Source organism: Cryptomeria japonica, chromosome 2 (genome assembly GCF_030272615.1).
Source record: "Cryptomeria japonica chromosome 2, Sugi_1.0, whole genome shotgun sequence".
NCBI lineage: Eukaryota > Viridiplantae > Streptophyta > Pinopsida > Cupressales > Cupressaceae > Cryptomeria > Cryptomeria japonica.
Window position 1 is genome coordinate 660,862,272 of NC_081406.1, and position 15,316 is coordinate 660,877,587.

General features: G+C 34.6%; 1 protein-coding gene across 1 annotated transcript; it reads left to right on the top strand.

Moving 5' to 3' along the window:
• Positions 1–5,921: 5,921 nt before the first annotated feature.
• LOC131061359 (short-chain dehydrogenase reductase 2a) lies at positions 5,922–7,691 on the top strand. Its single transcript, XM_057995009.1, has 2 exons — positions 5,922–6,042; positions 6,538–7,691. Exons 1-2 carry the CDS (start codon positions 6,011–6,013, stop codon positions 7,322–7,324), a joined length of 819 nt encoding a protein of 272 aa, XP_057850992.1. The 5' UTR covers positions 5,922–6,010; the 3' UTR covers positions 7,325–7,691.
• The last annotated feature ends 7,625 nt before the right edge of the window (positions 7,692–15,316 follow it).

A 15,316-nucleotide genomic window follows, 5' to 3' on the forward strand; every position in this document is an offset into this window, starting at 1 on the left:
AATGATGAAATGATAAGGAAAAACACTATGAGACTCCAAGCCATTTAGAATGAAATTGGCAGACGCACAAGTATGTGCACCAAGTTGTGGTACCAAAAGGGGGTCTTAAGATGCCACTTTTTTTCTAAAATCAGTAACTTGTCTGAACTTCAATGACAAATTGAAGATAGTTACACTCCAAATTTGAAGATGCAACAAGAACAAGAGTCAGAGTGTTTTGATTCTACTTTCTAAACTATTAATTTATTTTGAAAATGGTGGAGATTAAAGGCTTCAAAAAGGGGGGCCACAAAAACTAGTCCTATTTTTATGCAAAAAACATAACATAGCGTCTGTTGTGGCCCCCCTAAAATGTTAACTTTTTTTTTTAATGTTAACTTTATGAGAATGTTGGACTTGCTGCTTAGTTAACAGATGTGAGAAGAAAGAGATACCTTCCGCGACTATCTCACTCTCATCCTCAAGCCTTCCATTCACAGAGTCAATTTGAACAATTTTGTTCTTAAGGTGTCTAAGTTTAGTGGAGGCATGAAAGAACTTGGTGTTCCGGTCCCCAGTTGCAAGCCAGGTTTCTCGAGATTTTTGTTTCTAGTAAATTTCTTCTCTAAGAATTACTTCTTCTAAAGCACTCTTAAGCTCCTTTTCCTGAGCAAAGGACTGAGAATCCATGCCATTTTGGATGATAAAATCATTAATCATAGATAATTCTGACTGTAGCCTAGTCTTCTCATGGAAGATATTCTTGAAGATATTGATGTTCCTGTCTTTGATCTTGATTTCAAGCAGCTACAATTTTTTGACTAGCCTGTATATCCTAGTCCCTTCAATATAGGGAGAATTCTGCCACCAATGTTTTAGCAATGCGATGAAGTTTTGATCATGGAACCACATTGGTTCAACCTTAAATGTCCCTCTTTGATGGGAAGAGGAATCAGACAAATGGAACAAAATCGGGTAGTGATCAGAGCCTGAGATAGGTAGGACGAGAGAATGATAGTCTATTTCAGACTGAAACCATGAATCAGAAATAAGAAACCAATCCAAATGTTCTACAATATTGCAAAGATCAGCTCGTTGGTTTGTCCAAGTAAATTTGCCCACCTTGGGGGATACATCTATAAGATTATTATCAAGATTGAATTGATTGAAGTCTAGCATCACCTTAGGAGAAGGGACAATTCCTCCACATTTTTCCTCATTATTTAAAACAACATTAAAGTCCCCCCTAAAATGACCAACTCCCCTTGTAGGATTCTTAACACATCATTGAGAAGAGTCCAAAGTTTATTTTTGTCAATGATAGTAGTAGGGCCATAAATATTAAATAACCAAAAAGAAAGTCTATTCGAGCAGTTCTCCACTAAAGATAGCATCCAATATTTCCCAAAGGTAATTTGTTCCACAGACACTTTATTTGGATCCCAGAAAATCGCAAGACCCCCAGAAGCACCATGGAAAGGGGAGGTCCAAAATTACCCAAATTCCAAGATGTGAACAAACTTGTTGCAACATCAACAGATAACTTTGTTTCTTGAAGAAGAGCAAGATCAAATTTAGCATTAAACAATTGGCTCTTGTTGAGCCGTTGTTTATTAGGGGCATTTAAGCCCCTAACATTCAACGAAAAGATCCTCATAGCCCCAGAGGAGAAGTCTCAGCTCCCCTCCTCTCATGAGCATTTGTGGGTTTCAGTCCTCCAGCATACTCAGGCTGAAGACCTCTTTTGGCCTTAGCCACCCGTGTTGTTGGGTGATTGACTGATAACTTTTTCTTTCCTATTTTTTTAAGAGTTAGGGAACAGGGAATTGTTGCTTGAATCCCTGCTTTATTCTCATCACTTAAACGGGATGCCTTTGAAGGTTTCCCCCTCTTCTTGGCTGATGAAGAGGGAGATAGTTTAGAGGATGGGGATTGAAAAATGCGGTTGTGATTAATTTTATAGTCTTGCATCCTTCTCCTCAAATTTGAATCGTTGATTTCACAAAGTGAGTGGTTTACTTGATATAGGGAATGCCTTTGACATAAGTATTGGTATTTATATATAAATCATTAAAAAATATTTACTTATATAATTTAGAAAAAAAATGTTATCTATTGAATTTAAACTTTTCTAAAAATTCAATTAAATTTGATTAATTATAATTTTTAATTTTTAATTTTAATATATAATTATTTTACATATAATTTAAATTTTACAAGTTATATTTATAAATAAATGAATTTATATATTTTGAATCTCAAATATATCTAATTAACAACTTATAAATTATAATTAAATCAAATATTCATTTTATAATATAGTATAAATTATTTCCACAGCAAGGTAGATGTAACTAATGTTTTAGTTTGCTAGTCTAGGAAGATTTATCAGTTGATACTTATGATCTGTATGGTTTTTTTTCTCTATATTCAATATTAAAAAAATAGTATAAATTATATATAGAGAGATATATATCTAGATTTTATGAATAGGAATTTCCATTAAAGATTAATTAAAAGTACACCATTCACAAAAAATGGTAAGGGAATGTGAGATCACCTTGAGTCATATGGGTAGCACCGGAAATAGAACTAAAACATAAAAAAACAAACATGCGCAACCCTCGAAACTAGAAACAGCTAAATAAAAACCACTAAGCGGCTCAAGAAGTGACAACAAGAGGTAGCAGTGAATCACAATCATCCTTGAGACCCCATACATCACTGGATCAGAATTGTCGTTCGAGAGGGACCATCCTTCATCAATAGTCGTCTCTTCAATCTCCTTCTCCTTGCTGGCCGGAGAAATGACCAGAGCAAGCCCCCGACCAGAGCAAGCCGTGCAAACTCTTTGGAATATTTGGGCCAAGTTTTATCTCCTCCGATATCCGACCAACTAGAACCACCACCAGTAGAAAAATCAGCACCCCCTGTACCCCACCCAGAAGCAAAGCCACCACGTGGTGGAGAGGCTAAGCGGCGCCGATTGAAGTAATTACCACCACCAGACTAGCAGCAAGGAAACTTTGCCCATAGGAGCTATGAGTGATGAGCAAGGGAGCTGCGGCCGCGCCGCCAGCCCCGGGCGGATAGCGGGAAGCAGATAAAATAAAATTTATTTTTAATATACTATATCAATCACTTTTTAAACATAAAATTAAAAATTAAAAAACTTCAACTACGATGAAAAGTAAAATAAATTAAAAAATAATATCTTACCCACTGCAGCAACACTACTGAACATGAGGGCTGCAGCTACGGTGGTATGGGAGTAGTTGCCGCTCTTTTTATGTGGTTGGATAGTCAGTGCCGGTATATTTCATTATATGTCTTTTTTGGAGTATATAGATTTCTTATGATGAACAGGAATAGCTTAAATTACATACAGTAAGCTTACATTTTTAGGTTTAAAAGTGTTAAATATTTAGAATTGACTGATATTTTTTAGGTTTAATATGTTGCTTAATGTGTGTGGTCACACTAAGAACACACTTCTAAACTTAAAAATGTTAAACACTCAAAATTGACCAACATTCTCTAGACTTAATATGTTGCTTAATGTGTGGGGTTTAAGACTGACCGGATGAACACCCAAATTGGCGTTTTAAAGACCATTATTAGATCAAATGAATACGATTCTCATCACCTAAATAATGCCACAGGTTATCCTCTCTATGCAAGGAAATTATTATGGTTCTGTGAATATTACAGAACTGATCAGAAATTAAAATTTAGAAATGCATTCTACTGTGACATTTTATTTGTAACGATTTAGAAGATTCTGACAGTTTCAGCATTTAATAACGCTAGTAGTTATGACTGTATGAAAAGAAGAGTGAAGACGTGCAAGAAAAAATTTGTGTCTATAATGAGTCAAAGTCAATCATTTTTGACTGGACCTATGAATCAATGAGATTCTCATACTTATCTTCATTTGAATTTATGAATAAATATCAGCAGTATCCATATATAAAATTATATATATATATATACGGTCAAATGATAGCAGCAGTAGGAGAAGGTTAAGAGGAGGGTCCGGATGAATCACTTCTTATATCATTTTCATTGCACGTTGAAGACTAATTAATACACAAAAATTATGATGCGGCTCAAATGTGAAATTTGACCAACAAAAATAGTTGAAAGCCCTTTTGGAATATCTCAGGTCAAGAGCTTCATATGGTATTCTTTATAATATTCTCAGAAATTTAGATATTTCCAATTATGTTAATCATTATTCTGTCATTATACAACTTTGAGATTCGCTTGCTGTCTGAGATAATTGGGATATATAAATATAGATAAAGTTATGGATAACTCCACTAGTTATTTATATTTTTTTAAATCTTAATTTCTTTAGCTGTGTAGTTATTTTGAAATAAAAAATTTATATATGTAAAATTATATGATTGTATTTTAAGGTGGATTATTCTTTTATTTTTTCATCTAATTATAAATATATCATTATATTTTTCGTGCATTAATCTATTAACGATAAGCAATTCTATAAGAGATCAACTGTAACAGGGATCTTGCAACTTAAATTTTCTCTTTCTATTTTAAAATTCAAATTTAGATTTGGTTGTCTTGATTCATTCACTTTGCTATCTATATAGCTATTTGAACACGTTTGGTGCAATTTGATGCTACGTACTAGTATTTAAAGACATTAATGTATTCATCTTTATCATCTAGAGTAACACTAGAATGTGACCATTACCCAATTCTAAGATAGGTCAACAATTGCATTAATATTGTTACCATTGAGAGCTTGTATATTTCCATTTCAAAATGCAAGTTTCAAATCTGGTTGATTAGTCACTCTTCTATCTTGAACTAACAAAATGTATGTTTGGTGCAATTTGATGTTATATATAGTATTTAAAGATATTAATGCAATTACTTTTATCATTTAATAATCAAAGAATCTTTAATTCTAGATAGCATTTAATACTAAAAAACTTTTATCTGGTTTAACGAAAAGAGTGATAAACCTACATGCTTAAGGAAAGCTGCTAGTTATTTTCAATCTTCTTTTATTTCTAGGGAATTAATCTATTAGAACTTGTCTTCATATCTTCTCAGTCTTCATTAGTCATATAAGCAAGTTTCTTTGACTTTCCTACTAACACAGTGTGCAATTCTTGTTGCACTAACAAATCACGTATCTTGAGCTTCCATCACTCCAAGATATTCTTTTCATTACATTTATCCACCACAAACTTTGAATTTGAAACTTTTGTCATTTGATGTTGCAAAACATCAAATTCTAACACAATCGTTAAAAAAAATTGCTCTTTAACACTTGCGGAAGTAGAAGCAAAAAAAAAAAAAAAATTATAATACAAATTAGTTGCAAATAAGTAGAAAAATAAATATTGAAATTGCAAAATATCAAATCAGATACAAATTTACGTGGTAAGACCTCGACAAAATGTCAAGGAAATATCCACAAGACAAGATATCGATATTTTAATTGCTCTAGAGAAATAATTACAGTATTCAAGTTGTTGTTATTACAATTACTTTGACTTCAAGATGATAAAGATATATAGAATATCTTCAAAATACCAACCACCATTAAACTTAAAAAATTATTTTTTTATTTAAAGAAATAAAAAAATATTTCACAAGATTGAATTTGATTTGTTTTATTTTTTAATTGTTACCATTATTATTCATTACAACGACGTAGGATCCACAGTCATGCATGAAATAATATAATGAAACCAACTTTGACTATATCATATTCAATATTAGAATGTTTGAATGGCAACTAGGTTAGATTGTCACGGATGTATTTGTCTTCACTTGAATTTGGAATCTCTTCCTCTCAGGGCTGATTTTCAAACCACGTTTGAGACTAAACGAGCGGATCAGACGTAAAAATTGACCAACAAAAGTAGTTGACACTTGACAGCCTTCCGGAATGTATTATAAAGAGAAATTTTCTCTTATCTGTGAATCACATTTCAATCTCTAAATCTTTTGTGTTCAGTAATTTTGCAAGGTATAGCAACCAAAGATCGTCATGGCAACGATAGCAGCTAATCTAAGCAGAAGGTAATTTTCCCAGGTCATTGATTTATGCATAAATTAGATTGCATCAGTCTTAAATCACACAATATTTAACATATTAAGTTTGGCTGTAGCTATTCTGGTTCTAAAAATGCATTGTCATACAGTGATAATTTTTGTATAATACTATAGTGGGGGACAGCGGCCGTGGTGCTTTTGCCGAGCCCCACAGCCATTCTGCGTCTATTCTGCAGTTTCTTTGTTCGCATAACACGAAAGTTATCAGTCTTATGATAGCACGATTTTGGAGTCAGATTAGGCACGTCCATTAAGTCTAGAGAATATCAGTCAATTCTGAATATTTAACACTTTTAAATCTAAAAGTCAAAGCTTAATGTGTGAGATTTGAACCAACCGATTTCATATTGATTACTGCAATGTGTCATTCTTTCTTTCAGTTGTTATACTCTTGTCTGATTTTTATAGGAAAGGTTGCAACATTCATAAATGATAAGTTATAACTGATGTTATTACATGCAGATTAGAAGGAAAGGTTGCCATAATCACAGGTGGGGCATCAGGAATTGGAGAAGCCACAGTTGGGCTGTTTACAAAACATGGAGCCAAAGTGATCGTGGCTGACATTAGTAAAAAGGTTCCTCAATCTTTTTCCCCAGATGTCACATACGCCCAATGTGATGTGAGCAGAGAAGAAGATGTGAGTGCAGCTGTGGATTTGGCCATGGAAAAGCATGGTAAACTGGACATTATGTTTAATAATGCAGGAACCGTTGATAAGAAAAATAGCAAGGCGATGGAGTATGACATGGAAGAGTTTCAGCGTGTGATGAATGTAAACATAAAAGGAGTAATGCATGGAATTAAGCATGCAGCGCGCGTTATGGTCCCAAGGAAAAATGGGTGCATAATTTCTACAGCTAGTATGGCAGGAATAGTGGGTGGACTGGGTCCTTATGCATACACATCTTCTAAGCATGCAATCATAGGCCTCACCAAACAAGGAGCGGCTGAGATGGGGAGATATGGTATCAGAGTCAATTGTGTTTCTCCAGCTGCCCTGGCCACAGATATTACATTACAATTCTTTGGAAAGGATAATCCCATGAGTCTAGAAGAGATCAGGGCCAATTGGGAGGCGTTTTGTGACAAGGTAGCCAATTTAAAGGACCATACTCTTAGGGCACAAGATATTGCAGAGGCTGCTTTGTATCTGGCCAGTGAGGAATCTAAGTTCGTAAGTGGCCATAATCTTGTGGTAGATGGAGGGAACTCAGTAGTAAACCATGATTTGGGTCTCTATCAGTGATAACATTTCATTTTGACAGCAAGCTTCTCTCTTTTAAAATAAAACTCAAAAATTGGAAGACTATTTGAGAAGTGATATGTGAGCCTCACTACCATGCACACTGTTCACTCCAGTGATCCTCATCCAGTTACGCACGCCATTCACCATGTGCAATTTTATTTAATAGTTAGTGTGCATATGGTTGATTCTTAGATGTATGTGTCGATTTGCATGTCAAATTCATTAAGGAAAACACTGTAGTTTACTGTCTTTATTTGGACAATGTAATCTTATTGAAAGTAGCCTGCAATAAATGAGAATGACCTCGATTGAGGCATAATGTAATAGAGTTCGAGAAGTTTGAATGAATAAAAGAGTCTTTGTGTTAAGAGCTTTTTCTGTGTTTGTTGTTTATTCTTTATGTTTATTGCCGCCTCCTCTTTTGCTGTAGCTGTGTTTGCAAAAACTGTTGAGGACTAATCCCAGCTGCTTCCACTATTGTCTTCGGTAGATTGATGTCTCCCGCCGCCCTCTGTCTTTTCTATCTTAATTCTCATTTACCACTCATGGGACAGATTATAATCTTCTTCCACAGATTTTCCCATGCTGACGTATTAACTGCATTTAATAGTTTTTAACTTTTTTTCCCTCTTCTAAGCATGTACAGTAAACTGAGGCCATTTTTGTGGGGCCGCGATTAAACTGGTTTCAAAACTGCACATCAATAACACAAAAAGTCAATAGCACGAAATCGTTGATCGTGATCAGCAAATTTAGCTGTGGCTTTTGATTTTTCAATTTTTTTTGAAAAAGTCAATAACACAAGTTTTATAACCCCTTTTTGAAACCAGATTAGCCGAAAATAGAAAAATGTAGAAATATGAAGAAAAATGGAAAAATTGAAGTAAAAAAAAACAGGGGCAGTCTATCCCAGAGCAATGTTTTGTGAAAAATAAAATAGTGCAGAAGCTTATGTATTGTTGCAGCCTGAGCAGGGGACTCTGTTTTTGTGAAAAATAAAATAGTGCAGAAGCTTATGTATTGTTGCAGCCTGAGCAGGGGAATCTGTTTTTGTGAAAAATAAAATAGTGCAGAAGCTTATGTATTGTTGCAGCCTGAGCAGGGGACTCTGTTTTGAGTATTATCTCTAAGAACTAAAATGAGGAGTAGCTTTGTATAATCAAGCAGAATATTGTATGATTTTGAAGTATATAAAATCAGAAATATTATTCTATGGTTATCTATGTTATTAAGGTTCTCTGTTCTGTTTTGTTTTTTCTATTATTTTTCCTCTGCCTCTCTCCTTCAAAAACAACAATTGGTATCAAACACAATTGGTATCAGAGCATGAGAAAAGATCTTGGGCGTGAGACTGTTGGATCAGGTCAATGGTGTTTGCTAGGAGTTAGTCATAGCGAAAACTTCAAAGAAAATTTCTGCTGCTAAAGGAAAGACTCCATCAACCCTCCAACGAGATTGCAAGATTTGTTTTTTGTGCAGGAGAAAATAAAAGAAGTAGAAGTTCCAAGAAGAAATCCTTGAAGTGTGAAGATATCACAAAATAAAGAGGGAAATCACTGCTTTTCTTAGTGAAAGCAAAGAAATGATCAAAGACATTAAAGATCCACCCATTGCTGCATTTGGAGTTGTCAAAGGAGTCACTGCCCATCCAAAATTAGGTCGCCACTAAAGCCAAAGTCATTAAAGAAGGTCGCCAATATATCTTTTCTTTAAATCTCAATGTTTCAAAAATATAATGGTGAGCATTGTACATTAATGATAGGTAATGAAGATTATATTAGTCATCATGGTGATGCTGGTGATGCTAGTAAATTTAATGTATCTTTAATTAGATTTGTGTTGGATTTTCATTGTAGTATAGTATTATTTTGATTTTGGAGATTCAACTACAACAATCTTATATATTCCAACTTTCTTGCAACTTCTTAATATTCGTGATATCTTCTTTTAAGTGGTGAGTAATATCACTTATGCCAATACTCACCATGTAATGTTGCATCAAGACTTATAAATGATTAATAATGATTAGTACACCCTTGTAATATTATATTATTTTTTAATAAAATACTTATAAATTCAATTATAGACCTTGTCAAATTTATAAGAAAATCAATATAAATGACAATCAATGTAACCACACCTTCTTTTTATACAAGTGCTAGAATAATCGTCTCTTTTTTATTAGTTCACATATTTTAACTTGATTGACATCTTTATCATCATATCAATACTGATATGTTTGCATTTTATAATAACTACACATATTTCATTAATGTAATTATCTCTATTATTACATATTAATCTATTTTATTTGACAAATTAATTTCTATCTAATTATTAAACATGTTATATAAAATAAAATTATATTTTATAGAAAGAAAATATCTGCTCATTGATAAAGAACCTAAATTGCTATGTTTATGTGGTTTTATTTCTAAATAGAGTGAGATGATAAATCTATGTTTTTGTAGGACATGTTATAAACATTTATTTCCAAACAGTGTGAGATGATAAAATCTATGTTTTCATAGACATGTTTTTATTAATATAAGTGGAGAAGGGATCCAACACATTTCAGATTAGACAAATTACATCAAAACAATCAATGAGGGACAATAGAGTTACACCCAGGTAACTCGAGTACAACACAACAAAGTTGAAACACATTAAAAAAAGAACTATTAGAAATCAGAATTAGAACCAAGAAATGGGTCCAACAGAACAATATGAAATTTTTGGGTCAGTAGAGAATGACCTTTTTTCTTTTGTTGTACTACTATCCTAGAAGAATCCTTTTTTAAGAGAAACTAGAGGAATAGTGCTAATAGAACCCTTAGAAGTGGTAGATGAATTTCAATGTTGAGTCATCTAACCTAGAAGGGGAACCTGAAAATTCAGAGAGAGGTAATGAAGGACCATGGAAGGGATAAGTCCAGTACTTGAAAGTGAACCAAAATGATCCAAAGGATAAAAAATAACTCGCAAGGAGGGAGCAGCAAGAGCGAGGGTCGTCAAGGTAGGAACAACACAAACCATAGAGAAAGGGGACATAAGGGCAAGGGCCATAGGGCTCAAGTAGGCATGAACCACCGAAGTAGGAAAAATCATCAGAGAGGAGGGCACTGAAGTCATAGGAGAGTCTGAAGTTGAGTCTAAATCCAACGAGAAGACCATGAGATGACACCTTTCAACATCTTCCCACTAGGTAGGAGAGGAGCAAAGCTGAGAGTGAGGATAGGAAGAGGCCAAGTGCCCGGTTTCAAAACAGCGTCTACACCTAAACAAGATCCCTCCATAGTACAGAATTTATCTCCACTGTAACTCACCAACCATAAGAGAAATCTCAATAAAAAGTGGTTTGGAAAGGTCAAAATCAACCAAAATTCTTTCAATTTAAGAGGTATGGTAGAAAAGGTTGGTATCAGGGTCGACTTTAATGAAGCAACCCAGTTTGTTGCCAATGGATTCATAGGCAACAGAGCACCAGAAGTGGAGAGGGAGGTGGGGGAGCTTGGTCTAGATAGGTGAAAACTCAAAAAGATCAACAAGGGGATTGAAGGAGGGAGTTCGAGGGCAGAGAGACAGAGCACATGAACCTCATTTCCAAAAGCCCATCGATAGAACAACATCCCTATAATTTGTATTATCAAAGAAAAACACAAAAAAACTATTAACTCATGCATAAATTTATATTTTGCTTGACACTAGCAGATTCCAGGGTTAAGAAATCCAGGAGTGTAACATTGGAAGAGATGGCCACAGACGATTAAATTTGCTAATGAGTGCCAGTTTTTCAAATTTTGATCTATGCAATCCAATACGACCTTGCCCAAAATCACCTCTAGCATAAAGAGGCATAGGGGAGGCATAGGGGAGGCATTTTTGCAAGTTGTGTAGAAGATCCACTTAGGGGCTTATGAAGCAGATCTGCAAATGAATTTTTAGTGGAGAGTTAACAGAAGCATTAACCACCAAGGTATCACGTAGGGTTTTCTGTGAGGGAGACAAATTTGATTTGGAGATGTCCACAACCAATTTGCAGATGGAGAGCCATTACTACAACAGTCATTACCAGGGGAGTCGTTTCTACCAGTCACCAAGGGCAAGAGATGGTCTTTTGAATTTTGGAGACAGGAGGGTGAGCAAGAGGATGAGCTTGTAAAAGGACACATTTGTATGGTTTTTTATCATTTGGGGCTTCACATAGCAGAATTGTTCCTGTTCCTTCTTTTGAAGATAAGAAGATTTATATACATTTCATATTTATATATTATTTTTTTAGTTTTTTATTTTATATAAAAATACTCTACCATATTGTGTTTTTACAATGAATGCATCTTATAAAGTCACATGATGAATTATAACAAGTAGTGCTTTAGCTTCCATTATATTTCCCTGCCTCAACTCACTTTTGGTAGTTTGATAAGGAAGATAATCTAACTCTGAGCTTGCCTTAACAATTGGAAAAAATAAAATGCTCAAATACAAAGCCTTGATACCAAATTGGAAATCTAAAAAACGCTCAGGAAGGACAGAGACAGAGCTCTGAAACAAACAACCTTCAACTAAGAAACAAATAAACATCTGAGATTACAACTCAGATTTGCCAATCATTTGCAATACACGACAGAAGAAAATTTAATCACAAACTATGAGACATGAAATTCTTTTTCTTTCTATTAAATTGGAGATTACTTTCATAAAACAAAAAAACTCTCATAAAATAAACTAACTACCTACTACTATTGATTACAAATTAGATTTGCAGCATTTTGAAGCTGCTCCCAAACACTGAACAATCTGGAGCTTCTCTGAGCTCTTTCACAAACTAGGGAGCTTCTTAGAGCTCTCTCTAACATACACGTTGCTCACTTGGAGCTACAAATGCCTGAAGTAATCAGTTCTCATCAGGAGCCACACGATGTCTTGAGAAATCATTGCTCTCAGTACAAACTAATACAATTGCTACTACACACTCTGAATCACTCAGAGAACACATAACATTAGATTCTTGTTGTTGCATACAATCACTTACTTCAACACTTGCTGATGAAACATTCTTCCCTTTTGTCTTGGGGCTATCCAGACAAAAAATCCTCCTAAAAAAATTAAATTCAAAATCACCTACCAGCATTAAATTCAACTATTTGTTACTTCTAGAATGTCAAGAGCTAGTTGGGGAAGCAATCCTCAAGTCAACTACTACAGACTACTGGTTTCAGTAACTCTCGGTTGTTACTGATAGGGTAGGTGTACATGGGATTTTAGGAAGGCGCAGAGAGGCTCAAGAGAAATCAATTTTCCAACACCCCCCTTTGTCCTCCCTTTGTCCTGAGCTGACAAACAAGATCATTCCTGATCCAAAATAACAATACCCAAATGTTTTCTTAGGCACTCAAAATTGTCCTTGCTCAATGGCTTGGTGAAAATGTTTGGTAGCTACTACTCAAACCTATAAAACTTCATTTTAATTTCACCATTATCAATTGATTCTCTAATGAAATGATACTTAATTTCAATGTGTTTGCTTCTTCCATGAAACATAGGATTTTTCATCAAAGCTATTGATGAAACATTGTCACAATAAATTGTGGTTTCATCCTCTTGTCCTTCCTTCACATATGCTAAGATTCTTCTCAGCCAAATAGCTTGATATGCTCCTATATTTGCTACTATATACTCAACCTCAGTTATAGATGAGGCAATAATGGGTTAATTCTTGGAAGCCTGTCAGATTACACCCGTACCCAGATGAAATGCATAGCTCAATGTGTTCTTCCTATCATCTACACTTCCTACCCAATCACTATTTGTGTAACCAACCAGCCTAAAATCATTATATGCATTATACATAATTTCATATCCCTTGGTGCCATTGACATACCTTAGCATTCTTTTACCTGTCTGCCAATGGGTGTCATTTGGAGTTTCCATAAATTTGGAAATCAGACCCACTGCATGCATTATATCAAGCCTAGTTATTGTTAAATACATCAAACTTCTAACCAAACTCTTGTACATGGTTGGATTCACAGTTCTATTGCAATCTTTCTTGCTCAACTTAAGACTAATGACTATTGGTGTTGGTGCAGGCTTGCTACCTTGAATTCTAAATCTCTTTAATATCTCATTTGCATATTTTTTTTGAGAGATAAAAATAGCATCATGCATTTGTTTTACTTCTATGCCTCGAAAATAACTCAAGATACCTAAATATGTCATCTCAAACCCTCTTTATATGGCCTCTTTAAAATCGGCTATGAGGAAATCATCATCCCCAGTACTAAATCATCTACATGCAAGACAGCAACAAGAATCTTACCATTAGTTGCCTTGATGTAGAGTGGGCTCACCATCCCTTTTGCTAAAGCCATTGCTCATCAAATATGAGTCAATCTTGTTGTACCATGTTCGTGGAGCTGGCTTAAGCCCATAAAGGGTCTTCATTAGCTTATACTTTGTTTTCATGACCTAGGATATCATAACTAGGCGGCTACCCCACATACACTTCCTCTTTCAACAATCCATTCAAGAAGGTAGACTTCACGTCCATTTGGAACACCTTCCATTTATGATGGTCTGCAATTGCTATGACTGCCTACATAGTTTTCATCCTTGCAATAGGGGCATACGTCTCATCATAATCTCTCCCAAACTACTATTTGTATCCCTTGACAACCAATATTGCCTTATGTATCTCTATTCCTCCTTCGGCATTGCTCTTGGTCTTATAGACCCATTTAACCCCTATAACTTTCTTGTTGAAAGGCAAATTAGTTAGCTCCCAAGTTTTATTCCTCTCTATTACATATATTTCCTCATCTATGGCCTCACACCATTTCTCCTCTTTAATAGCATCCTCAAAATAAATCAGATCACTACCAGAAAATAATGCAAAAATCACTTTTTTATCAAACCCATCATCATAGCTTTTATTTTGGTAGATCTCCCTTAGACTCTTGGTCTTCTTTGGCATTAGGGAGTTGAGAGTGGGTTCTGAACTCTCACTACTATTGTTATTATGTTGTGCAGACGGGTATGTGCACCAAGTTGTGGTACCAAAAGGGGGTCTTAAGATGCCACTTTTTTTTTCTGAAATCAGCAAAGTCTGAACTTCAATGACAAATTGAAGATAGTTACACTCCAAATTTGAAGATGCAACAAGAACAAGAGTCAGAGTGCTTCGAGTCTACTTTCTAAACTACTAATTTTTTTTGAAAATGGTGGAGATTAAGGGCTTCAAAAAGGGGGGCCACAAAAAAAGGTCTTGTTTTTATGCAAAAAACATAACATAGCGTCTGTTGTGGCCCCCCTAAAATGTTAACTTTGTTTTTGAATTTTTAAAATCGCTTCAGTGAGAAATTAGCTAACACCTTGTAGTTTATGCCAGATTTTTCAGTTAATTTTTTAATGAGTATATGATTTTTTACTAATTTTCGAAGTGGACACATCCTGAAAAATAGAAATTTGAGCGTGCTCCCCCCTAAAATCATTGAAAACTAATCAAAAATAAAATAAAATAAATTTAAATTGTGTAGAATGGAGTCTAGTTTCTAAAAATGTAAGTTTTTTCAAAATCTAATGAACGTGTAAAAATCTATACCCAAAATAGTGCATGTTGGTTTTTGACAAAAAAACGGACACACTGACAAAAGAAATTATAGATGAAAGACTTAACGAAATCAAAATTTGAAATAAATTACATTGTTGGATAGCTAAGAGAGAGCTCAAGTTTGTCACGGTATTTTTTTTAACTTCATTGAAACACGTGCAAACCTGATGGAGAGCACGACCAAAAATATGTCAAAATTTTCAATGTTCTGATAAAAACACATCTCTAGCCTGAAATAGTCATGCAAACCTTTGGGTTGGATGCCCAAGGAAAATCCAACCCATAGGTTCAGTGTTTCCCAAAGCGGGCCATTTGACACGCACCATTTTTTTTAACTTCATTGAAACACATGCAAACTTGACGGAGAGCACAACCAAAAA